Raw genomic sequence first — 25,929 nt, 5'->3', positions numbered from 1 at the left:
TAATTGTGGATATTATTGGTGAAATGTTTAATTATGACAAATGAATGTAGATATCATGTTACATATTGATAGTGGGAGCTGATGCATATCCAAATAACAATTTTGGTTTCCATTTAGATATTGTATTGTATTGAAGATGTATTATGTTAAGAGTAAAAAAGCACTAAACTGTTGCTTCACAAAACAAGATTTCCTGCATTATCTTTTCATGCTAAACACAAACTCACACTTATATTTTGTCCAGTTGAGATACAAAGAAACCAAAATTAAAACCAATTAATTGTGATATTATAAACTTTATAATTATTTTAATATTATAAACTTACTGTATTAATATTTAATTAATACCGAGTCAATCAGTACAGTTCTTTTTACGACAGTTTCATTGCCGTTAAACAATTAAATTTTACTTTAGTAGATTAAACGAGTGGCCTAAAGCATTGCTTGTTTATTGTTAACTATAGTTTATAAAATTTCTGTGAGTTATACCTTTTATTTATTTCAATACAATTTAACTATCAGAAAACAGTGCAAAAGGCGCATACTAGTTATTATTGTGAATTAGTGAGTGATTAGCGGGAACCTTTTTCAATTATTTCACGGATAAAGAGATTACATGATTCTGATTTTTGTATGTATACAAATAACGAAGTTGAAGCATTGTATATGGATGAGTTTTTCATAACAAAGCCCACATCCGAAACATTTCAAGTTGAACTAAATTCTATACTATAAAATGAAACTAGGTTCATGCTGTTAAACCACGGAGCCGTGTGCTAAGTACATAGCGAACTATTCTTTCGCCTTTTACTAAAGAATACCGTGTACTTTTCACATGAAGTGGCATACGCCAATTTTTGGAAAGGGTCTTCATCAGAGGACCTTGCCATCAATGAAAGTCAAAACTATGTTTCAGAAAGCAGATATAATTACAGAACAAATCCTATAGCTGAACCAATCCATCCATTTTATGAATTTTTCCAGAGAAATTTTGTTATTAGTTTTGTCTGTATAATGATTTTCTATTTTTTAAATCTTAATAAAATGTCAAAATCAATTTTTTGTCTTGCTTAGTCTGATAATATTTGTTTGTCTGCTTTCCTTGACTCTGATAATAGAAAAAAAATTCTGAAGCAGAACTTTTTGTAAATTGAGGAGGAATAAGACAATTTCATGGTCTATCATCTAATTTCTCTGAGGTGCCTTTTCAGATGGAGTTTAACTGAAACAAATTTATAATCCTGACATGAGAGGTGCCTTTTCAGATGGAGTTAAACTGAAACAAATTTATAATCCTGACATGAGACAGATCAGTGTTGTAAGCAACTTATTTTAAGAAATTATTGTCAGCATACACAGATTACAACAGATTTATAATAAACACAGTGCCAAAAAAATTGGGATGAGTTTGGGAACTTCATAAAAGGGTACAAAAGGAGAAAATGAACCAGAATATCTATTTCTGCACTGAGAACTATGAAGTGAAAACAAGATATATTACCACAGACAAAGACAAGAGCACTCACATCAGTTACAAGTAATTGCAGTAGCACACATCTCATAAAAACAAAGGATTGGGTCACACCAACAAACACATCTCACAAAGATTTCCATAACAACAACACATTCACCTGTTGCCATTCTTGTTTCTCATTGCAAGCAGTTAAATGTACATTCAGAAGGAATTGAAGGGATCAATTTCTTTCTGATGGGCCTATGGATTGTCCAAATGAGAAAGAAGGATAAGATAATAAGGTGAAAAATCCCATCAACATGGAAAAGGAGGAAACAACTACATCAGCAAGAAATAAGAATTAATTACTAAAAGGAAGTGGTAAACAAATAAAAGCTTCTAAATAACAGCATGTAATACATTAACAACAAATTATCATTACATTTCAAGAACTAAACATACCATGTAATGCATGAATATCATCATCTTTGTGTGCATCTCTGTGATCATCAAATTCAATTTAGAGAAACACATTTGCATTATGTGTGTTATGGATAAATAGGTTGTGAGATGTTCAAAATTTCAGTTCTTTGTTTTGATTTGTAAATATTTTTTTTTAAAAAGGAAAACAAAATTATCAAGGAATGTTTAACATTCACTCACCTTCTTACACTACCAAAAACATGGAATTCATCTTCAACATCTCTCCCAATAACAGGTGAATACAGGTTACAAACATTGATAGACTAACTATTTTAGCCTTTCACAATCACGAGAAAAAAGAAACCTCCCTGTCACGTAGAACACAGGTTACATAAATTGACTTCACTAAATCCTTACAAATGGCATGCAGATTTTTTGGCAAAAGAAATGTATTTGTCTATCCACAAAGATCATTGAGGATAAACAAGAAAAAAAATTCCAAGAGTTTCAGTAGGGAACCAAATCCAAAATAAATTCTGAAAATATAATGCATGCTGCTTCAAAATTAGATTGAAGACAAGATGGAAGTGTAAAGTACCAATTATTGGAATGAATGTAGAACAGCAAAAAGAGACTTGGAGAACAAAAGAAAAATCATATTTTAAATGACTTTGGGCTGAAGAGAAGAAAACTAAATAAAAGATAATGAGATGAAGAATTAAAGAACAACTCAGGAACAATTGTAGAAGGAGTTCTGGAGGAAGGAGTATGATTATTGAATTAGCTGCATCTCATGTGATGTTATGATATTAGATACCTGTTGAAAGCCCACAATGATCAATACATAAAATGAGAATCAATTAAATATCTTATAAATGGAAAAAGTTTCTTATGTTATAGTTACGGAGCCGTGTGATAAGTTCAAAGCAAACTATTCTTTCGCCTTTTACTAAAGAATACCGTGTACTTTTCACAAATGCGGCATATGCATATTTTTTTATATGGATCTTCAATAGATCCTGCAATATAAGTGTGAATTTTTGTATTATTTTTCTTTGGTGGATCCATAGTTGTTCTATAATTTTTAGTGATTTGGTCTGTTTATGTATGTAAGCAATTTCATTTGTCTAAGTAATTTGTTTATAAAATATTTGTGAAAACATCAGAATCTGGAGAGTAATATTGGTTTTGTATACTTGAGAGTAATAATGTGTTCTTTTTTACCGAGTAAGAATGTAATCAGGATTTATTTCAAAAGTTGAGAGTAATAATGTTTCTCTTCGCTGGTCATTTTCATTCCCAATTTGATGCAATGAAACATGCTTAAATTGAATTGATTCACAACCATTCTTCTCCATATCATTGCATCAGGTTTTCAATTTGATGCAATGAAATGAAACATAGATAGCTTAAATTGAACCGATTCATAACCATTCTTCTCCATATCATTTCCATATCGTTTAACATGTATTCTCCAGACACAGTCATGCACATGCACCCAACTACTGAACTAAATCCTTAAGGAATCCTTTCAACCCAAGTTCAAGCCCAATCCAATACAGCATTTGGACCATTGATGAAATGCCGAGTTCCATAATTTCTGTAAACTGATTGTTCAAATTTTGGTCCTAAGAGACATTGGTCCAATTGCTTTAGTGCCAAGGACACCAACCTAATTCAATATCTAATGTGATGAAATGGGTCTTTTGAGTGGAACTCATTCTGAGACTAGAGTTTCAGATCAACGTGTGGAGTGCATTTGTGCACCATGGTATACTCCCAGATAAGTTTTTCTGTGATATTTTATCTGAATCCAAACACAAATTACATAACTTGACTTCACTAAGTCCATACAAATGGCATGAAGACTTTTTGAAAAAAAAATGTCTATCCACAAATATCATAGAGGATAAAAAAACAAGAAAATATCAGTAGGAAACCAAATCCAAAATAAATTCTGGAAATATAATGCATGCAGCTTCCAGATTAGATTGAAGACAAGATCAAAGTGTAGAGCACCAATTATTGAAACGAATGTAGAACAGCCAAAAGAAACTTGGAGAACAAAAGTAAAATCATATTTTAAATGACTTTTGGTTGAAGAGAAGAAAACTAAACAAAAGATAATGATGACATGAAGAACTAAGGAACAACTCAGGAACAATTGTTGAAGGAACTCTGGAGGAAGGAGTGTGAGTATTGACTTAGCTGCATCACATGTACTGTTATGGTATTTGTTACTTGTTAAAAGCCCACAATGATCAATATAGAAAATGAAAGCCAATTAAATATGTTATAAATTGGAAAAGCTTCTCTAATAAAGTCACGGAGCCGTGTGATATGTACAAAGCGAACTATTCTTTCGCCTTTTACTAAAGAATACCGTGTACTTTTCACAATAAACGGCATACGCTAATTTTTATACATGGATTTTTCATAGATCCTTCAATGTAAGTGAAAGTTTTGTGTATTACTCAGAAATAAATATTTTATTGATCTGTTGTGTTTGTGAACTTCATTGGTGTTTAGTAATGTTTGTGTGGAAGGGAATGACGTATAGAATTTGTGAGGAAATGAATTTGAGTTTCAAAACTTAATAATATTTGTGTGTGGAAGGGAATATGGGGTATAGAATTTGTGAGGAAATGAATTTGTGAAAAAAGTTAGGTTATATTATAGTGATTTGAAGGGAATATCCGGATATATTATAGGGAATTTGGGAGGAAATGAATATGTGACAAAAGTTAGCTTATGTTATAGTGATTTGTAAGAAAAGTTGATGGAAGAATATAGAGATTTGTGTAGTTGATTAATGAATATGTGACAAAAGTTAGGTTATGTTATAGTGATTTGTAAGAAAAGTTGATGGAAGAATATAGAGATTTGTGTAGTTGATTAAGAAACTAAATCGAAAAAAGTTGATTGAAATTTTTAGAGTAATGATGATTGAGAGGGTATTTTAAAAATATAAAATATAAAACTGTAAATTTACTTTTAAAAGAATAGAATAATTAAATATTGAGTTTTTTTATAATTTTAATGAATTAAAATTATATAAGTTATTTATGTTATTATTGTAATTGATTTTGAAAAAAAATATGAATTTAACAAAAAATAATTTACATGTAAAATTATGAATATATATAAAAATTATAAACTATTATATAAAAATAAATAATTTAAATATTTAAAAATTATAATTAAAAATATTTTTAATATTAAAGGTAAATAATATTATTATATTTATAATAATAATAATAATTATTATATAATTTATTTATTATAAATAACTAAATATTTTTATATTAAAGTTTTATTTTTATTAATTATTATTATATTTTATTAAAATATTTGTATTAGTTAAATTTATGCAATAATATATATAAAATAAGTAAAATTGGAAAAATAAATTTTCTGATTCTCCTAAAATTTAAGAGATGATATTTATTATTTACGGTATATACTCTTATTTTTTTGTGCACAAGTCTTTGAATCCAAATATTTGTATAGTAAATCATTGGAAACAAACCCACTCTAAAAGAACATCTTTATAATTTTCTTCCTACACCGATACATTTATAGAAATACCAAATCAGCCTTGCCACTTTTATTTAAAAAAGCATTGTTAATGGTTATGCTTTGCTTATTTGATTAGTGGCGCTCGTAGAAGGTGCGTTTGATTATTGGTGCTGGTAGAATGTGTGCAAAGTAAAGATGAAAATGTGTCTAGTTTTGGTTTTGGAGTTACAGTTTTGTTCTTAATTAATTAAGAAAGAAATGCGTATTTAAACTATGGTTAAATTATGAACAAAACATAAAACAATAACACAAAAATCTCATAAAACCTCATTCTGGATTTGCAAATCTGATTCATTAGCGCCATTAGTTGTAAATAATAAAAAGAAAGCAGCAAGATGAAGCCAATGTATTTGCAGAGAAGGAAGAAAGAAAGTGTAGTATGCTTGTTTTAAGAAGTCCTAAAGACTTTTGTAATTGTACTGTAGCGGTGCAGACAAAAAATGTAGAGATGCAAAAAGAAACATCTCCTTTTTAATCCAAGTAGCCCAATCCAATACAGCACTTGGACCATTGATGAAAATGTTAAGTTCCATAATTTCTGTGTACTGACTGTTCAAGTTTTGGTCTTAATAGACATTGTTCCAAGGCAAATTCTCCCTACACGATATCATTTTGGACTTCACTCAATATATGCAAAGTAAAAGATCAAAATATCATTAATTAAATGAAAATTAGGGTTTAGATAAATGTATACACAACTCAATAGTGCACCCTTCATTTTTCAGTGGTCATTGTGAGCCAGTAGTCCTTCTCCGGTGGCTTCAATTCTTCTCCGATGACTTTGTTTGCTATCGTCGCAGTACCTCAACGCTGCTTTCGAGTTCTGATGCTGTCACAGTCATGAGAAGAATAAGAATGAAAGTGTTTGAGTTACTCTTTGTTTAAGTTTCCAAACTTTTGCGGTGACCAGAGAAAAAAAAAAGGATGCACATTTTACTTGAATTTTAATTTTTATTTCATTAAAGATATTTTGATCTTTTCTTTACTTATATTGAATGCAATCCAAAATGATCTTGTTGTTCCAATTGCTTTAGTGCACCATGGTATACTCCCAGTTAAGTTTTTCTATGACATTTTCTTTGAATCCAAATATTCTGTGTAAAATATGCACTATCAAGTGTAAAATATGCACTTATTTAAGATCAAATAATATTCTTTATTTTTTTTAAATAGACGGATTAGATAAATATATTCAAAATTATAAATAAGTTTATTTTTAAAAAAAATAAACACTTATTTTAAAAAAATAACAGATAAGCCAGCTAGTATAAACAGGTTCTACAATAACTGTCAAACTACCACAATAAAGAAATTTTATAAAAGGAAATTAAACTGAGGATATTCTCGTGTTTAATCGGAATGTTTTTCAATAACAACACTGTTAGTAACCAAAAAAAAAAACTACAATGTTGTCAATATTATAATATCTTTTCGATTTTGTTATTGAGATATGATGGTTATTAATATCTTGTAAGCAAATTCACTTCCTACTTTCTCCATTTATCTTAATATTTTTTTTTAAATTTTAACAATATCTTATTAAGTATGATAAAGAGTGTGTGGTGTTTTTTTTTTCAAGTGGTTGTACTTATTTGTAGTGACTAATGGTAGCTCTTAGTGAATATTAGTGATTGAAGTACGTTTTCTGATATTTTTATTAGTGGTAAGGTAACTGTATTGTTGTTATTTTTGTTTATTTTTTTAAAAGTCACAAAGTTAAAAAAACTCAACTAAATACAAAAAATGGAAAATGAAGTACACAACAAAATTATTTTTGTACTGAAATGTCAAATACAATAAATATTTTTCTCAAACCCCTTATACATACTCCAATAATAGAACTCTTTAAAGAAAAAAAATATAAATATTACAATTAGAAGAGATATGCACTAAAAAAGAGGTATCAAATAATAAAAATGTAAGATTGCTCTTCATTTAAAGTTATTTAAATTTTTTAAAAGAATTAAAACTTTTTACCATAAATATGGAGTTGTGGGAGAAAAATACGAAGGTGAAGGCAGAATTTGACTTTCATGTTATTAATATACCATAATTATTAGAAAATATTTAGAATAATAAAACTAAGTAGAATCTTTTGAAATAAACCTCACTTCAAAACATTCTTCCATTTATACGGGCTAAAAACACACAAATGTCAAGATGCACAATAATTATAGATTTTTATATTATATATTATTTTATTTAAAATTAGTGGACAATAATATCAAATTATTTTCTGCAAACCACTTGCAACAATAATTGAAAAAAAAAAATCTTATATCTACATATTTTTTTCTTATATATTTCACTGTTTATTAATGATGATGCCTTTCAATAATTAGAAGTCAAGTTGCAACAATAATCATATAATATGGTTATGAGTAGACACTAAAACGGTGCACCTTATGTTATTTTAATATATTACTGGATATTAATTTCCAACAATCAATCACTTCTCTCAAGTTATTATTATTTTTCATTACAAAATGACACTCAACTGACCATCACTTTGATTAGCAGATGTATGTATTCTGTTTTTAATAAAATATTAAAATTATATTATCAAAATTATCCTAAATTTTAGTAAAATATAATTAAATCTAATCTATTTTATCCAACAATTTATCTTTTATCAAAATAAAGTTTTTTTTAAATACTTAAAGGTTAAATATGATTTTTGTTTATTTATTTTAATGCGAAATTGATTTTTATTTCTAGTACAAATTTTATATCTCGTGGATATTTATAAAGAAAAACTATTGGAAAGACGGTTAGTTTTTTTATATGTGAAACGAATTTTCACCTGGATTAAAATCTTAAAATATTTCATGTTGATTTACTCGTTGATATGAATGTCACACTACAAGAAAATCATGAAATATAAACTAATTTTAGAGACAAAAAATAATTAGTTGTTACATTGACTAAATTAGAAACTATTTTAAAGACTAATTTTTTTTTTTGTTTCTAAATTAGTTTCTATTATTCTTAAATGATTTTTAAATTGGTATCTAACTAGCAATCAAAGTTTTTGCTACCAATTTTAGAACCTAAATAATTGGTAGTTAAAACTTTGGTAGCTAATTAGATACCAATTTAGAAACTATTTAACAATAATAAAACCTAATTTAGAAACAAAAAAAAATTTTAGTATCTAAAATGGTCTCTAATTTAGTCACTATAGCAATTAATTATTTTTTATCTCTAAAATTGATTTTTATTTCATGATTTTCTTGTAGTGTTATAATATTATAATATTGTTCCCGTTGAAAATTCGTTTGTTAGTCATTTGTTACGTATAAGAAAAACACTGATAATGATTCATTTCCATAGTTTTCTCACTACAAACTGAGAAGATCTAAAATTTAGATTAGAAAAAAAAAACTACTTTTCGTGTTAAAAATGAAAAAGATATTTAACTTCTCCCATTAAATGTTAAACTATGATGCATGTGTTTAAATTCTTGTATACAAAATCTGTGCATATGGTGCAAAATCTTGTTGGGAGATTATGTGAATGAGAGATGAAGTGGATGAAAGTGATGTTTCATGCTATACAACTAGTGGGCTGTTGATGATTGATTGTAAGTGTGTGGTTGAGTTGTTGTGGACCTTTCCCTTTTCTATTTTCTTCACTCTGAAGTCGGATTCAACGGTTCAGACATAAAACAAGTTGTATATCTGCACCATTCAAATTTACTCAGTTAAGGACACTTTATTTCGATACAAAGACTAAGGAATAAATTAGGTTCTCAATTTAAATAAACTAAAATATAATCTTCTATTCTATATATGTAGTTGCTAACCATCATACTAATAATCAATTATTTCACAATATAAATGGTTTAATCCTCAACTTTCTTCTGTTCATTTTAGTTTCTAAAATTATTTCTAAATTAGTTTCTATTATTACTAAATGATTTCTAAATTGGTATCTAGTTAGTTACCAATATTTTTGCTACCAAATTTAGAATTTAAATAATTGATAGTTAAAACCTTGGTAGTTAATTAGATATCAATTTAGAAACTATTTAATTATAATATAAACTAATTTAGAAACCAAATGTTTTTTAAGTTTGTAAAATGGTTTATAATTTAGTCACCATAACAACTAATTATTTTTAATCTTTAAAATTGGTTTCTATTTGATGATTTTCTTTTAATGATATAAAAACTTTCTTCTATTAATTTAAAGTTGATTTAAGAATATTATTTTTTTAAAATAGTATTGACTGAAACAATTAGAAATTGTAAACTATAAGTTTTTTTGTTTCTTATTTAATGATTTTAAACATGATTGAATAAAAGTAAATAATTAATAAGATGATAATAATAGTAGTAAAAAATAATATTCACATGTTAAATAGTTTAAAAAGTTTATATTGAAGTGTTGATTTAAGTGTAAATAGTAAGCATTGTACGTGGAGCCCTATCTCTATCACATTATCTCATCCAACCACGTCAATCTTTATGCTTATCATTGCTGCTTTTTTGTCCTTTCATGAATTGATGTGCAATTCCATTAATAAAATCAAACACACACTGTGTTCGGCTTTTTTCAGTGATCATTTGGATTATTAGAAATGTGAAGAAAAGAGATTAAAGAAAGAAAAAATGAAATATGATTCTTTCCCTTAGCTTTTTAGTGTTTTTTTTTTATGTCAATTTCACTTTTCAACTTCAAAGAAAATCTTGTGTTACCGTGGATTCATGTTTACTATTGTGAAGTTTTAGTTGACTAAAATCTAAGTTTAAGGACCTTTAAATAGTCCATTATCGATGGATTAATAGATTGTGTGTTAGTTTTTAGAATATCTCTTTGATCAGTTCTGCATTTTTTAATAAAATAATTTTTTTTTTATAATAAATTTTAAAAGATTCTTATATATTAAAATTGATTTAAATCTAATTCAACTATAAAGAAATACTTATGACGTAAAATTAGCATTTGAATTTATTTATATAGTATTTTTTAACATAATACCTCAATATTTCTGTAAATGTTAACTGCTAAATCTATTTCTTTTTACATTTTATTTCATTGTATCGCTTAAATATTTATTAAAATCTATTATTTTCCTTTTCTGCATATGCTAGAATTTTAGTTTTTCTCTCTCTAAATTTTCTTGCATAATTTATTTTAGCTGTCTAGTTGTTCAAAAGGAACGTTATTAATAACTTTAACATGAAAAATATTACAAAACTTAAAAAAAATGTTAAATATTTAGATGTCTTGGAATTAACAGCTTATAATTATTAACTAAATATTTAGGTTATAACTGAATTTTTTAACTTTTAGCTGTCTGGAACCTGAGACCAAATGAGTTATTGATATTAGCAAACAATTAGACAGCCAACAAACGACAACTTTCTGTGACTACTTTTATACAACAGACCAATTGGCTTCGATAAACTTGGACATGTCTGCGTGGATCCAAGTAGATCTCACGTCAGACATATTTGTTTCTGCTGTCAAATATATCTCTTTTTTATTAGAATAAATTACTAATATATAAAATAATAAATTGGATTACATTTATATTTTAAAACATCGTTATAATAAAAGTAACTAACTACTTATCTTATATATTATGACATTTAACGGTAAAGTGTTTAATTCAACAAATAATTTATAAAATTTTAATACGATTTTAACATAATTTTATAAAAATTAAATACAATAATTTTTTAAAAATTAAAATTTATTATATAATTTTTTATTATGATTAAAAAATAAAGAACAAATTCTTTTTAACTAGTCATGAAAAATATTTTTCTGTTTTTACAAAAATTTGAAATATACATAAATATTTATTATTAATTTATATTAGTAATAATTATATAATATATAGGTGTCGTATGGGATATATAGATAACAAATATTTAAAGTAAAAATTTCAATAATAATAAAAATTTACAAACAAAAATTTAATAACAAAATTTTATTATCAAGTTCAAACAAATCATTACGTAAAAGTTTTGTTCTAGTTTTGTTTTCTATTCACAGGATTATATCAATCAAATCAAATATATCTTTGATTTTAACAATAATTTGACCAATCTATGTATCGAGTCATGATCAAATCAACTTGGACGGTGCAAATTTTATATCTAAAATTCTGTTTTTAATTAATACATGTACATTCTTTTAAAACTCTGGTTGCAACATTTAGTCTACGATAATATATAATAAATATTTTTTTATTTAATGCACAGATTTTTTAATCCTGTCTTAATTTTATTTTAAAATTTTAAAAAATACAAATAAACACATTATAATTTACTACTTTTTTTTATGTAAATATCAATACTTTTGATTCTTTAAAAACTATAATGGCATGGATTTTTTGTTTTCGTTGTGGTAAACAAATGAAGTTTTCTTTTACCATAAATTAATAATCGCTATTATGTTAAAAAATATGTATAAGTTAAAAGTTGTCAGACAGTTTTAACAATTTTTAAATTTAACGGTCAAAAATAATTTGCCACATTTTAAAAAATTGAGAACAATGCAAAAGGTGGAGGAATTTTTTTACTAAAAAGTTATAAATGGAGTGAAAAAAGTAAAACTAAGGTTAAGTGTTTATTGTATTTTTTTAAAATATAATGAGAATTATTTAATATTTATTCAAAATCTATATTAATAAAGTGTAAGTAATATTAACTATATATCATAAATTACATAAATACATACACTAAATATTTTCATGTTATAAATTAATTTTATTATTCTTAAAATAACATAATTTTATATTATTAATCATTGAATAATATTATTTATTATTTTCATTAAACAAGATATATAATTAATTAATTCTAATAAATATTTAAGATACACTCAACTTTTTCATTTTACGTTTTTTGATCACATTATTAATTACATTCATTATTTTTTTTACTCTCTTTTGTACTTATCCAAATAAAAAGATAAGTCATTGCATGGCAGAAAAGTGTTATAAGCACACGTCCTTTTTTTATGCATAGATGAAATTAAAAATAGACAATGAGAAAAAGGGAAAAAAATTAAAAAATGTAATAAATAAAATGATAAAAATAATTTATATAAAAAAATAAATATTAAAAAAAATCATTAAATATCAACTAATTTAGAGAGAAAAATAATTAGTTATTATATTAATTAAGTTAGGGACTTTTGTAAGGTTTTCTTAACTTATTTTCTTCTGTGTAATTTGTTTTTTGTTTTGCCTCTGCATGGAAAACTAAACCTTTTTTTTGTTGTTTTCTTTGTAATTTCCCATTGAGTTATGAGGTTTTGGTCAATATTGACTAAGTTAGATAATATTCTATAAACAAAAAATTATTTGTATTTAAAGTAGTTTTAATTATTAATAAAAATTTATAAAGTATTTTATAAATTAATATATAATATTAGCTATCAAAATTTTAGCTACAAACTACTTTTGATTCTAAATTAGTGACTAAATCTATAACTAACATAAATTACACCCTTAAAACCACTACTTTATACAAGATATTAATTATACTATGTGACGTTAGATCTCTGATGATACGCGGAATCGTCATACATGTAAATAGTAACATTTATAAATGACACAATATACAACAATAACTGACACCAAATACACATTTTTTTTTAGTGAATTTAGAATATAAAGTAATTAGTAGCAAAAATCCTAGTAACTAATGTTAGATACCAATTTAAAAAATATTTTATAAATATTTATTATTAATAAAAACTATTTAAGATATGAATAATTTTTTAATTTATAAAATAATATTTAACTTTCAGCAATATAATAATTAATTACTTTTAATATCTAAATTAATTAATATTTAATAAATTTGTTATAGTGGAATTGAGAGCAAATTCTAACAAAATGAAGACAGAAACAAGTTTGATGACTATGTGGAGCCACCGAAAGATTTGTTTGATAAAGTGGAAATAGAAGAAGAGAACAAAAGTGTAAAATAAAGATTAAAAAAAATGAAAAGAAATATGGTTTTTCCCTGATTTAATAAACCATGCCATTTTCACTAATCAGTTTTATCCTGATCTTCTTTGTTCTCTGTGCACTTTGTTTAAATAAATATAGAATGAATGATATATAAACAATAATTTTTTTAACAGTACATATTGAATAGTCTTTATTTGTGTTTATACAAATCCATTATTTAAAATTGATTTTATCTTGAATGACGTGGATTTGGTGTAATGAGATATCATTATCCAAAATATAATAGCACATAACAGATGGAAAAGGTTTATAAGAGAATTTCAATTTTTTATACTACGTTAAAACTTCTAATACTATTATTTTAATATTTTTTAATTATATTTTTAAACCTATCAGAATTCCAAAATTATCAAACTATCATTTTCCGATGGAAAAGTAGGTTGCGGGGAACAGAAGAATCTACCCTCTATATTAGGCTGCCAGCGCCAACACACTCAGTAGCATAGCATCTCATTTTGCAGTGACAGAGAGAGAGAGAGAGAGAGAATCAGAAATGGAAGATTCCCAGTTTGACGTTATAATCGTGGGAGCTGGCGTCATGGGCAGCGCCACCGCCTACAACGCGGCCAAACGTGGTCTTAGGACCCTTCTCCTCGAACAATACGACTTCCTCCACCACTGTGGTTCCTCCCACGGCGAATCCCGCACAATCCGAGTCTCCTATATCCAAAAACACTACTACCGTTTGGTCATGGAGTCTTACAACCTCTGGCGAGAGTTAGAGGCCCAAGTAGGGTACCAGGTCTACTTCAAGGCCCAACACTTCGACATGGGCTCCTCTCACGACCCCACAATCCGCTCCCTCGTCGACTACTGCCAGACCCACGCCATCCCCTTCCAGCTCCTCCGCCGCGGCCAGGTCGCTGAGAAATTCGGCGGCCGCATCGACATCCCGGAGGATTGGGTGGGTATCTCCAACGAGTATGGCGGCATCATCAAGCCCACCAAAGCCGTGGCCATGTTCCAGACACTCGCCTACAAAAACGGCGCCTTCTTGGTGGACAACGCCAAGGTGGTGGACATCAAGAAAAACAAAGAATGTGGGGGCGTGGAAGTTGTCACCGCAAGCGGTAAGAGATTCCGCGGTAAAAAGTGCGTTGTAACTGTGGGGGCGTGGGCGCAGAGGTTAGTTAAAACGGTTAGTGGGGTTGAACTCCCGATAGTGCCCCTGGAGGCGCACGTTTGTTACTGGAGAATTAAGGAGGGGCAGGAAGGGAAATTCGCCATAGGGACAGGGTTCCCTACGTTTGCGTCCTTCGGGGACACGTACATTTACGGAACGCCAACGTTGGAGTTTCCGGGGTTGATTAAGGTCGGGGTGCACGGAGGGAAGCAGTGCAACCCCGACAAGAGGTCCTGGGGCCCGGCGGTGATGATGGAGGAGTTGAAAAAGTGGGTGGAGGAGAGGTTGTCTGGCATGGTCGTTTCCAGTGAGCCTGTCATAAAACAGTCTTGCATGTACTCCATGACACCGGACGAGGATTTCGTTATTGATTTCTTGGGTGGTGAGTTCGGAAAGGACGTGGTAATCGGAGGCGGGTTTTCGGGTCACGGCTTCAAGATGGCTCCGGTAATCGGGAGGATATTGGCGGAGCTTGCGGCGGACGGGGAAGCCAAAGGGGTTGATCTCAAATACTTTAGGATCGGAAGGTTCAGGGTAACCTCCAAGATTTAGCTAGGTATCTTGATTAATCATCTGTCACATCACATGTCGCTTTATCAACTTGCGTTTGTTTGTTTCCGTCTATGTTTTTCCCAGTGTTTCTGTCGTGTGAGTTTAGGGTTTGCTGATGTTTTTCTACATCAAATTACATTAAACCTATTCCGTTGTATTTAAATAAAAAAGTAAGTGGAAGTGCATGCTACAATGAAACTCTCTGGTATGCTATTTTTGAGTCGCTCCAGCAACGCTTTCTTCGTTGCATCACGTAACAGAATTTCTTCATGTGTTCTATTCTACGTCTCGAAATGTGATAACGTGAAAAATATTCACAAAAGGTTGACATGAACCATGCAAAAAAGCCGAAGATTTGCTTAATAAAGTGAAAAGATTAATCATATTAACGATGCTATTAAAGTAGCAACAACTAAAGAAAAAGAAAAAATAAAGTACAAGGCATATGCAGATAACATAATTTTGCAGGAGAAAGTTGTTTTTTATTTTTGTAATTTTGTACATGGCTATTTAGGCTGAAGAGTGGTTAGGTATGGGAGAATATACTAAAATCCAAGAACAACACAGGCTGTCTATCACATGAAAGCACTCCAATCACAGTAAGCCGTACTTTTTTAATCACAGATCAGTCACATCGGTTTCAAGCAATAATTTATAATGATATAAAAATACGTATTGCAGAAGGTGAAGTGGGTGAGTTGAATATTGGGAAAATAATAGTCTACTTTTGGGAACATTTTAAAAGGTTGAACCAAGTGGACCTCATGCAGTCTCAATTTGATGGATTTCTCTTCCTGCACAATCAATGCTGAGTTTTCAAGAATTTCTTATTCTATGTTCTCATCATAAATTATTTTTTCAGAAAACAATTGCTTTTTATTAATTCAGGCTATTCGAAAAACAGCTTTTCATTTGGTCAGCTTCAACGTCCTCTGGATGTCTGTTAAGGGTAAACTTAATGGATATTTGACAACTACATTTTTTTCATTAAGTTACACGACCTACAACATAAAACAACCAGAAAAAAAATAAAAATTCTTTATTAAAAGAATAATTTTAAAATTATATTGATGAAATTGTATTTATAATTTTTTTTAATTTATGATTTTCGAAATAATATTTGTTTTACTTTCATGCTAACGAACAATATTATTATTTTATATTTTTTATATTATTTTATTATAAATTTATCTTTTATATGTTATAACGAGATTTTTTTTGGAACTTGAAAGGAAGGAAAATAGTGTGGGTTTTGTGGAAGAATGTTTAGTAGGAGGGCTCTCTATGATAAAGATCAAAAAGTTCAACTTGGTTCTTTTAGGAAAGTGGATTTGGCATCTGGGCACAGGGAAAAAGGTTTGTGAACAGAGGTGGTGGTCTCAAAGTATGGAGGCTAAAGAAACCTAAGACTTCAAAGGTTTAATAGATCGGATTCTTTGTGGTGAAAGGATTTGAAGGAGGTTTGAAGATTTGAGGGTTGGAAAGGGAGTTTCGAAGATAGATTTTCTTGGGAGATTGGGAACGAAAGAGAGATAAGCTTTGTGGGAGGATAAATGGACGAGAAATGAAGCCCTTAAAGATAAATTCTTGAGACTTTTCACTATTTGTTTTTGCAGGAAAGCCTTGTTGAGGCAATGAGGGGAATGAAACAACAATCTTAAGTGGACTTGGAAGATAGGATGCAGAAGGAGTTTATTTGAATAGGAAGAGCAACAGGAGCAAGAGCTGGTTTTGATAATGAGGGGAAGAGTCTTAATAAGCAAACGGAGGATTTGTGGACTTAAAAAGCTAGTGATTCTACGAGTTTAATTTAATGTCCAATCCGCATACAAAATTCTAAAAGGTGAAGGTCAAGAGGAAGGCGTTGCTATGTATGAGGGCTTCTGGATGATTAAGGCACAACCATCCGTACATTTCACTGCACGGAAGGTGTTGGAGGATAAAATAGCGTCCAAAATAAACTTGGTGAAAAGGGGGATAGGAGTGGAAAGCAACATTTGTGTTATGTCACTACAAAAAAATCATCAAATAGAAACCAATTTTTAAAAACCAAAATAATTAGTTGCAATAGTAACTAAATTAGAGACCATTCTAGAAATTAAAAAAAATTAGTTTCTATTATTGTTAAATAGTTTCTAAATTGGTATCTAATTAGCAACCAAGGTTTTAACTACCAATTATTTATATTCCAAATTTGATAGCAAAAACCTTGATTGCTAATTAGATACCAATTTAGAATAACCATTTAACAATAATAGAAACTAATTTAGAAACCAAAAATTTATTTAGTTCCTAAAATGGTCTCTAATTTAGTCATTATAGCAACTAATTATTTTTTGTTTCTAAAATTGGTTTCTATTTCATGATTTTCTTGTAGTGTGTGTGGGGAGGGTGAGGAAACAACGTCTCATCTTTTGTGTACATGTAAGGTTGCATGGCTTGTGTGTTCGAAGTGCTACGAGTGGATGGGCTTAGCGTCAACGGTTCATCAGGAGCCAAAAAGACATTTCTCTCAGTTTAGGATGCCCGAGGAAAGTGAAGCTGTTGTTAATCAGGTATGGTTGTGTGGATAGAAGTCGTAGGAGAATTGTGGAAACAAAGAAATAAGAAGATCTTTAAAAATGGACACATAGATCACATTGAAATTTTCACGATGGTGCAGTTGAAGGTTTGATCTTGGGTAATATCAAAGGTATGATTAACTAGTTTTTCTTACTCTGATTGGTGTCTGAAGTCTTTAGTTTGTATGAGATCTATTAAAAATAATAAAGGTTAAAGGTGGGAGTGATAATTTAGTTGGTTTGTAGAAGAGAAGAGATGCAAGGTTGGGTAGAATAGGCTTGCTCACGGTTAGAGGTTCGTTTGAGGTTCTTGACCATTTCGATCTCTTTATAAGGGTTGAGGTATTCCTAAAATACTTCTATTATTTATTCCTTTTTACCGATAAAAACCTAAATTTATATTTTTTTCTTCTCTAAAACTATCTCATTAATAATTATATACAACTTTGGAGGTTGTCAAAAAGCATAGTTTTCTAGACCTACACGAGATATTTTACTAGGAAATGTGAACTAGTTGAATTATAAATAAGTATTCTAAAGTTTTTTTTTATTTGGATTTTTTTATTTGGATTGGTGTTTATGTCCCATGTGCATAAAATATTCTAAAACTTTTTTTTATTGAATCTAGAATGTGTTAATTTGAATTAGGCTGTAAAGTCTAGATATTGAATCTATTGCAGATTCCTTCCTCCTCAAATATTGATATTCTGGGTTATGATGGAATGATGACAATTTCTGTTGGAAGATTGCGATATATTCACTAGAGAAAGCAAACTGGTTATTCTCAAGATTTTCATGAATATTTTATCATGTTTTTTGGTTTCTTATGTGTTGGGGATATTTGGTGAAATTTGAAGTAATACTGTAATGTGGTGTTAGTTCTATGCTTCCAGTCTCTAGAAGTTCGATTTCTTTTTCGGATTTTCTTTGTTTGAATCCAATAGACTTGGGAGATCTGTTTTTATTTTGTCATTGGTAGGTTTATGTTGCTGGGAGGGTGTGAGGTTTTGGTAGTAATATTGTAATTAGTGTTAACTTTATGATTATGCTCCTTGGAGTAACAGGTTATAAGAGATGTTATAGTTTTTTTTGGTTATAAAGACGAGTTTTCCATATAAAGATTTGGATACCTCTAATACTTTCTTTTATATTTATTTTTTATTTTTGAAAAATAACTTCAAATTATAAGTATTATTGATAATGTTTATTATAAGAAAAATGGAGTAGATGTAATAAATTAATATGCAAAATTTATTAACGCTGTGTGTGTTTCATTTGATTTTACTATCTAAGTAGAACGTATTCTTCAATTTAAAACCTAAATTTATAATGATTAAATTAAAAATTATTTTAGAGACTAAACAAAATTTAGTTTCTAAATTAGTTTCTATTGTTAGATGGTTTCTAAGTTGTTATTTAATTAGTCACCAAGATTTTTGCTACCAAATTTAGAATCTAAATAATTGATAGTTAAAACTTCGGTAGCTAATTAGATAAATTATTTAACAATAATAGAAATTAATTTAGAAACCAATTTTTTTTAGTCTTTAAAATAGTTTATAATTTAGTCACGTAACTAATTTTTTTTTTTTCTAAAAATTGATTTTTATTTCATGATTTTCTGGTATGGAATACATTTTTAGTTGCATTGAAAACCGGTGAGTAGTTGGTATAGTTATATATTTTAGTAATTAATTAAATGATTAAATTATTATATATTTGTATTCTATTAAATTAATTAAATTACTTGCCAATTTTTTAATTTCTCTTTTTTTTCTATTTTTTTTCTCATAATCTAATTGGATTTTTCTGAGTGAATTAAAATTTTCTCAACAAATATTGATTAAGGAATGAAACCAAGCCAGCCATGAGTAACGTAGTTTAATTATGTCTGAGATGAAAGGAACGTGTAATTGTTTCTGATATAACTAAGATTTTCATAGCAGCAACTTATATTTGTCATTGACAAATAAAAAATTGGCAATTAGTAAGATTTTTTAACTATGTTACGTATTCAAAATATAGTTTCCGTAGTAGAAAATCACAATCTATTAAATTCAAAATCTGAACCAAAACATGAGATATTTAATTGTTCTAGATATCCTTCAAGATCTCTATGGTTAATATACACCTTAACTTGCTTTTATTTCTGCTATACAAGATTTTATAGTGTTTTAGTACTGTTTTTAGGATTCAATGGTATTTTGGAATGCATCATCGAGGATGAAAGTGTGGTCCATGTATCTTTACTTAGAATGTATTTTTTATTTTGTATTATAGAATGTACATTTTACAATATAAAATTTGTATTTAGGAATGTATAATCTAAAATTTAAATTATATATTTTAAAATATAAATTTATATTTTGAATTATACACTTTAAAATAAAAAATAATAATTTTTAAATTATATAATCTAGAACGGATTATTCAAAAATCCTAACCTGGAGAATAAATTTGGAATTTTCAGTGTATGAGGTGCAGGTTAAAATTATGGGGTGCAAGAAAAGAACTCCATTAAGGTTGTGTGCTTCTTCATTTTAAGAGGCCCAAATTTTCTCTCTTTTTTCCTTTTTTTTTTATCACTGTGGCCTGTTATGTCATTTAGGCTCTGATACATTGTTGGAAGACTGCTTCTTTCAGCACTTCCATAAATTTTCATATTTCCAAAAATGTTTGTATATAATATTTCGAATTACGTAATTCAAAAAGTCATTTTTGAAATTTTTAATTAGCTTTTGGATTACATAATCTTCCCAGAATATGCATAGGTCTTTTTTCATATGCATGATTAGTTTCTAAAATATATAATTTAGAAGTCTTTTCTAAACTTTTGAATTATGTAATCTGAAAGTCTTTTTCCAAATGCATGTGTAAATTACATAATCCGAAAGCTATTATCAAATTCAAATTTCTGAATTATATAATCTAGAATATCATTTTGGATTATGTATCTAAAATAGGGAAGTGATACAAGAAAGATACAAAAGTATTTTTCATACTTTGAATAGGAGTGCCAGAAGAAGATATAAAGGTGCAGAAAAAAACAGTCCTCGGAATGGTGCAAAAAGAACTCACTTTCCTTCTTTCCTTGCCACAAATAATGAGGAATATCCTGAATGGGTCTTTCATGTTTTTCAAACTTAGCAAATAGGAGTTTGATAATTTCCAAAGCTATTAGCATATTTAAACTCATAATTTTACTGGCTCCATAATAATAAAATTGAAGTTAAAGGTTATATATATATATATATATATTTCCAGTTTAATAATTCTGCTGGAAAACTCTGGTAAGTTTTTTAAAATAAGTTAGACGGCAAGAACAACTTACTCCCTTCCTTTTTTTCAATTATATTATTAATTTAATTAATATAGAAAGAGAAAAAGTAATTATGATAACCCATTTAATATAATAACATAAACCTATATTAAAATAAGAAATCTGAAATGAAAATAGTAATAATTTGTTTAAAAATATATTATAAATTGAAAAATTATGGTAAAAAAAATTAAAAACTATTTTATAGAGAAGGGAAGTATATTTTTGAATCCAAAGTTGTTTTCACTTAAATTTTTGCATAAACAACAAAGAAAAAATGTATGATGATTCCCACCAACCAAACAAACATGGGTAATCCCTTTAAAACAAAGGAACACTAGAGTTATTTATCGAGAAATTAATGATCTACCACAATTAGGTCCTAATATATTACTAAAATTGTTGAAAATCCTAAAGTTGTATTAAAAAAGAATTGATTAATTTTGTAGGGCAATTTGACAGCTGACTCATAGGAAGGCCCTTTGAGAGTCTATTCAAGACATGAGTAATGATAAACATATAATTTAACTACTGTTACCAACTTCCATTTGTTTAACCTAAAAGTTGTATTCACGCAAGTGTTCACAAAATTGATTTTAAAAGAATGGACGTGGGAATCTTTGTTATGGAGTTACAACTTGCAAATTGCAGAAAGTCGAATAATTATTTCTTTGGTGCTCAACAGAAACAGATTGTGTTCCTTTGTTATTTATTGCATGGTGAAAAAAAAAGCAGAACCAAACATGTTGCAATATCTTTAATTGAGAAACACACTTCTCATAACTGTGGAGTCCACTATGAACGCACATAATATTTTATATATGAAAACATGAACTGATTTTTCATACGTACAAAAAGAGAAAAACAAATTTTATATAAATAGAGATGCATAAAAATAGGAAAAAAGAAAAAAAGCTAGAGACACACTAAAGGCAGCAGTTGGCTACTGTTAACCTGTTGTCAGAAACAGAAAATGCAGAAAGAAAACTCGAGAGACTCTCAAGTTGGATCATGGATATTCATGATAACAAGATTGTTTACAATATCTATAAAAAACTTTAGTTCAAGAGATTTTGTGATGTGCAATTTGAGATCCTTTAATAGATATGTGAGTCATTAAATCTCAGAAGTTGCAGCAACTAAGGCATGGTACTTTGCTTCATAGAATAATATGAAAACTGTAGGTATTTTTTATTTTCAACTTATGAGAGACGAACCTAAGAACATGCAAACCAGTTGTAGAATGATGTGTGGTTTGACATGCAGCTCAATCTAAATTAGTGAAACCTTTGAGTTGTAAAATAGAATCCTTTGAGAAGAATAAACCTTGTATTATTGATTTATCTGAGAATCCGCTTTATAATTGTGAACAGTAGGCACCTTCGAGAATTGGCTGAGGAATTCAACAGCATATAATTGATATAATATAGATATAAAACTTTTCCAATAATTTGATAAGAGATAACATCATAGGATCAACTTCACTATCAAAGAAATTGTGTCTATGATCATGAAAGTAACATGGGTTTGGCAGCCAACAAACCAGTATTAGTAAAAATGCCAAAAACACACTTTGTTTGACATATATGAATTCCTTCTTGAGATCTAGCCATTTCAAGACCTAGAAAATAGTTCAATTATCTCATATCCTTAACTTTAAACATTAGATCAAGATATACAATGACCTTTTGATTGTCATGAGAAGAGTTTCTTACAACAATAATGTGATCAAGATATACAAAAGAGAATGTTCAACACTAGACTAAATGAACTGATACTCTACAAGGAAGAAGATAACTTAGTGAACCATTGTCTACTGGATTACTCTAATTCATAAAAAGACTTTTTTCAATTTGCAAACTTGGTTTTCTTTGTAAGTTTTTATTCTATGAGGTATTATCATGTATAAGTCTTTGTGGAGGAAAGCATTATCAAAATTCAATTGTTTCAAAAACCAATTATGTGTTGCAGCAGTAATGAAAAGAGTTTTTGAGAATGGTAACCTTCGGTAACATCTCAAGTTGGTAGTAATCCTTTGGAACAAGGTGAACTTTGTAATGTTCCAAAGTTCCATCAACTTTATATTTTATTTTTTAAACTCATTTACATTAAATGAGTTTCTCGTTATGATGTACGTCATTGATGATCCAATTGTTATTTCATTCAACCATCCCAACTTCTTTTTCCATAGCTTCGCGCAATTCAGGATTCTTCATAACATTATCATAAGTCCTAGCTCAGGATTAACAGACAAGGAAAAACTATATTAGAGATATTTTAGAAAGTACATTATAACTAAGTACGTAAAATATATGATACTTAGTTTTCTTTGTATCAATGATGATGAACACATATTTATTCACACTCAATCGCTTTAATTATAGATTATTGAACTATAATAATAAATAAATTTATTGTTTTAATTAATATTCATATAATTGGGTTTGTTTGGGCCTTAACTATTATTTTTGTTAACTTTGTGTTTTTAGAGTAAATAGTAGAAGAAAATATTTACCTTTGTGAATGAGCCAAATATGCAAAAGTCCAAGTTGTTTCTTTGAATCAAAACAGAAAACAAGAAGATTTGAGGAAAAGAAAGAGAAATAAAAACAACAATATCTCAGAAATAGAATTGGAAACAAATCTTTTTGCAAAATACAAGAATTATGGAAAGTTAGAAACTGATAACAAAATCTAAACTACAATATTTCCCAAAATCCTTGGAGCAAAAAAAAAACTATAAAGGACACGAGCATCAAGGAGAAAGGGGGAGCTTCATAGGGTTTTCTTTGTTTTCTTTCTTCTTTGTAACTTTTTTGTTTTGCTTCCGAATGGAAGACTAAACCTTTTTGGTTGTTTCTTTTGTATTTCCCCATTTTCGAGGTTTTGATCGATAAATCATTTGTTTTTTTAATTCTCTATAGTAGTTATTTTAATATTCTAATCTCCTAAAAAATTGGTTTTTGTGAGAGATTGTACTTGAACGCATGATTGAGAGTCTTCCTTATCGGTTTCTTAGTTTAGTTCGCATTGATCTAATTAATTTTTTGGGCGCATGATTCAAGAGAGGGGAAATAAGAATTCCCATAGAATATATGCATAGAACAAAGGGGAACTGATTAAACCAGTAGACGCATGCTTTATTGGTGAGTTTCTGTTGAATCAGACTAACGCATGTTCAATCTGGTTTAGCTCTGTTGGAGGATTGAGAAGGGATTAATCTTTAGAGAACCCGTGAAGAATTTAATGGTGGAAGAACTTGGGATCAACAGATTTTTATTTGCTATTTTAATATCTTTAATTTTTTTTTAACAACTATCTCAATCTCTTTTTATCTTTATTAGTATTGCTAACTTTTCTTGCTTACAGATAGATTCTAAACATTGATTTGCTAATTTTACTATTGGATTCGTTGGGAGACGACTTAGAGTCATCTAACCACAATTATACTATCATCTCTCTAGCGCAAGACAGGTCTACCCTGAAATCATTTTAATTTAACAGCAAAACGAGAACTATCACAATACATGTTTTTTTTATTCCAGCGTAGACTTGTGGTGCGTTAGAAAGATGATAGTATAATCTATCTACAAGCAAGAAAAGTTAGCAATAACAATAAAAATAAAAGGGGTTGAGATAGTTGTGCAAAAAATATAAAAGTGATTAAAATAGAAAATAAAAAGTGGTTAATCCCAAGTTCTTCGACCATTGAAATCTTCACAGGTTCTTTAAAAATTAATCCCTTTTCAATCCTCCAACAGAGCTAAACCTTGAACATGCATAAATCTGATTCAATTGAAACTCACCAGTAAAACACGTGTTTATTGGTTTAATTAGTACCCACTTTGTTTCATGCATATACTGCATGAGAATGTTTATTTCCTCTCTCTTGGATCATGTGCCAAAGAAATTAATTAGAACAATGCAAAATAACTAACAAACTAACAAATCAAAGTTTAAGATAAGAAAGACTCGTAATCATGCGTTCAAGTATGACCTCTCACAAAAACCTGTTTTCCGAATGATTAGAATATTAAAACAACTGTTATATAGACTTAAAAAAGGAAACTTTTATTGATCAAAATCTTAGAACTTAATGGGAAATTTACAAAGGAATCAACCATAAAGGTTTAGTCTTCCATGCAGAGATAAAACAAAAGAATTACAAAGAAGAAAAGAAATTGTGAAACTCTCCCTTTCTCCTTGAAGCTTATGTCTTTTTTATATAGATTTTCCTGCTCCGAGGATCTTGAAAAAATATTAAAATATTCTATTTTAGATTTTGTTAATAGTTTTCAGTTTCCAACTTTCCATAATTATTATATTTTGCAGAATATTTGCTTTCAATTCTGCTTTTTGAAATATTGTAGATATTATTTTCTCTTCAGAATTTGGTTTTGTTTTGATCGAGAGAAACAACTTGAACTTTTGCATATTTGACTCATTTGTGAAGGTAGACATTTCCTTCAAACTAATCTAGAAAACACAAAATTAACACAAAAAATAGTTAAGATCCAATTATATGAATCTGAATTAAAGCAATAAATTTATTTGTTATTATAGTCAAATAATCTAATATTAAAACTCATCATATTGATTTTTTATTGGTAAGAAAAAAGAAAAATAAACTCCATATAAATAGAATTGCAAAAAAAAAAAAAACTTAAAACAAACCGTTACTATTAACCTATTATCAGAACTTAAAATAAAACTTGAAAGATTAGAACACTATTTAAGAGTGATTTAGATCAAAATATTATTTTTATGTTGACGGTGGAAAAAGACTTGCACAATGGGATGCTCTATTGATTAGTAAAATATATAAATAAAAAATATTGAGTTAGACTTTGTGCTTGAGATTCTGATAAGGATTTTAACAAGGTTGAAAACATCGGATATATAAAAAAATGGCATTAAAAATAA

At 28.4% G+C, this 25,929-nt stretch overlaps 1 protein-coding gene and 3 non-coding genes across 4 annotated transcripts; all 4 read left to right on the top strand.

The window, feature by feature from the left end:
• Window positions 1-767: 767 nt before the first annotated feature.
• LOC137823212 (U5 spliceosomal RNA) lies at window positions 768-884 on the top strand. The gene has a single exon (XR_011083082.2). It is a non-coding gene; the product is annotated as a U5 spliceosomal RNA (small nuclear RNA).
• A 1,897-nt stretch (window positions 885-2,781) lies between these two features.
• LOC137823214 (U5 spliceosomal RNA) lies at window positions 2,782-2,898 on the top strand. The gene has a single exon (XR_011083084.2). It is a non-coding gene; the product is annotated as a U5 spliceosomal RNA (small nuclear RNA).
• Window positions 2,899-4,205: 1,307 nt separating this feature from the next.
• LOC137823213 (U5 spliceosomal RNA) lies at window positions 4,206-4,322 on the top strand. The gene has a single exon (XR_011083083.2). It is a non-coding gene; the product is annotated as a U5 spliceosomal RNA (small nuclear RNA).
• Window positions 4,323-13,781: 9,459 nt separating this feature from the next.
• On the top strand, window positions 13,782-15,324 carry LOC137821718 (FAD-dependent oxidoreductase family protein). The gene has a single exon (XM_068626447.2). The coding sequence runs from the start codon at window positions 13,945-13,947 to the stop codon at window positions 15,124-15,126; it is 1,182 nt and encodes a 393-aa protein (XP_068482548.1). The 5' UTR covers window positions 13,782-13,944; the 3' UTR covers window positions 15,127-15,324.
• Window positions 15,325-25,929: the final 10,605 nt, after the last annotated feature.

The sequence above is a fragment of the Phaseolus vulgaris genome, chromosome 9 (genome assembly GCF_051622355.1).
Source record: "Phaseolus vulgaris cultivar YP4 chromosome 9, ASM5162235v1, whole genome shotgun sequence".
In the NCBI taxonomy this organism is placed as follows: Eukaryota; Viridiplantae; Streptophyta; class Magnoliopsida; order Fabales; family Fabaceae; genus Phaseolus; species Phaseolus vulgaris.
Note: the sequence above shows the minus strand (reverse complement) of the source record. Positions and strands in the feature narration are given on the sequence as shown.